Source organism: Echinops telfairi, unplaced genomic scaffold, assembly GCF_000313985.2.
Source record: "Echinops telfairi isolate 266 unplaced genomic scaffold, ASM31398v2 ScPeMD7_7469;HRSCAF=8507_0, whole genome shotgun sequence".
In the NCBI taxonomy this organism is placed as follows: Eukaryota; Metazoa; Chordata; class Mammalia; order Afrosoricida; family Tenrecidae; genus Echinops; species Echinops telfairi.
In genome coordinates this window covers 40,630,430-40,631,397 of record NW_022111372.1, presented here as the reverse complement: position 1 = coordinate 40,631,397, position 968 = coordinate 40,630,430, and the positions used below count along the sequence as shown (strand labels likewise).

The 968-nt window shown below is 37.0% G+C and overlaps 1 protein-coding gene across 1 annotated transcript in view; it reads right to left on the bottom strand.

Moving 5' to 3' along the window:
* Positions 1-968, bottom strand: part of PCNT (pericentrin) — a 127,985-nt gene that overhangs the window by 42,239 nt on the left and 84,778 nt on the right. Inside the window, exon 29 of the mRNA XM_045284550.1 lies at positions 844-924. Within this exon, the coding sequence (XP_045140485.1) occupies positions 844-924 (81 nt within the window). The remainder of the gene's footprint in view (positions 1-843; positions 925-968) is intronic.

Sequence of the window (968 nt, the reverse complement as noted above, 5' to 3'; positions counted from 1 at the left end):
ATGTACAAATGTGCTTTACACAATTGATGTGTGTATAGATTGTGATAAGAGTTGTATGAGTCTAATAAAATGATTTTTTTTAAAAAACCTTCGTGAAAGAATGTTTAAAATCAGTGGAAAACCTCTACCTAATTCACAATAAATTAAAAAAACAAACAAACCCAAAAACCACAAAACAATGACTTAGGCCTATCTAAAGAAGCAAGCAAGAAAGTAAAATAATGGAAGGTAAATAGAAGAAAATGGTCAAAATAGAAGAACAACAAAATAAAAATAGAAATACATCACCAACAGCTATGGAGCAGTCTGTGGTACACAGGGCACACAACGAATAGGGCCAATTTGATGGCAATTGAAAAAAATATTTCTTTTTCTAATTCCAAGCAAAATATTTGGGATTGCCTTCATTTAACGCTTTCTTAATGAACAAAATATCTATCTTATCACATAGTTTTTAATATTCATGAATTTTTAATATATAAAATGTTTGTACTCACAAGGCAAATTATAAAGCACTAAGGAAGAATAACATATAATTTCCTCTAAAAAATTAGTCACCGGTTTTAAAGGAATTCCTCTAAGTACACAAAAGGATAATGACTTTCAAAATGTCGCCAATTATACTAGATACCAGATCATTAACATCCCAGTGGCCTCTGAACTAGAAATGTGAAGAAGTGGGAATCAGTTCCTTCTTATCCCTACAGTCTCCCACATCCTGATCCCCTGCTCCAAAATGAATCCAGCCAGAACAAACTGTGGGGAAAGGGATGGCTGTGGATCACATGCACATCCTTCCTCCCAGGAGAGCCCAAGGTCGACACTGCAGGTAAAGGGCCTCACCTCACAGTCCCCGGCTTCTCCCAACCGGCCCAGCTGTTCCCGCACAGACACGATCTCCTCCTCTTTGCTTTGCAGAAATGCCTGTGGAAATAGTGACGATGATGAAGCCACTGAAGCAATACTAC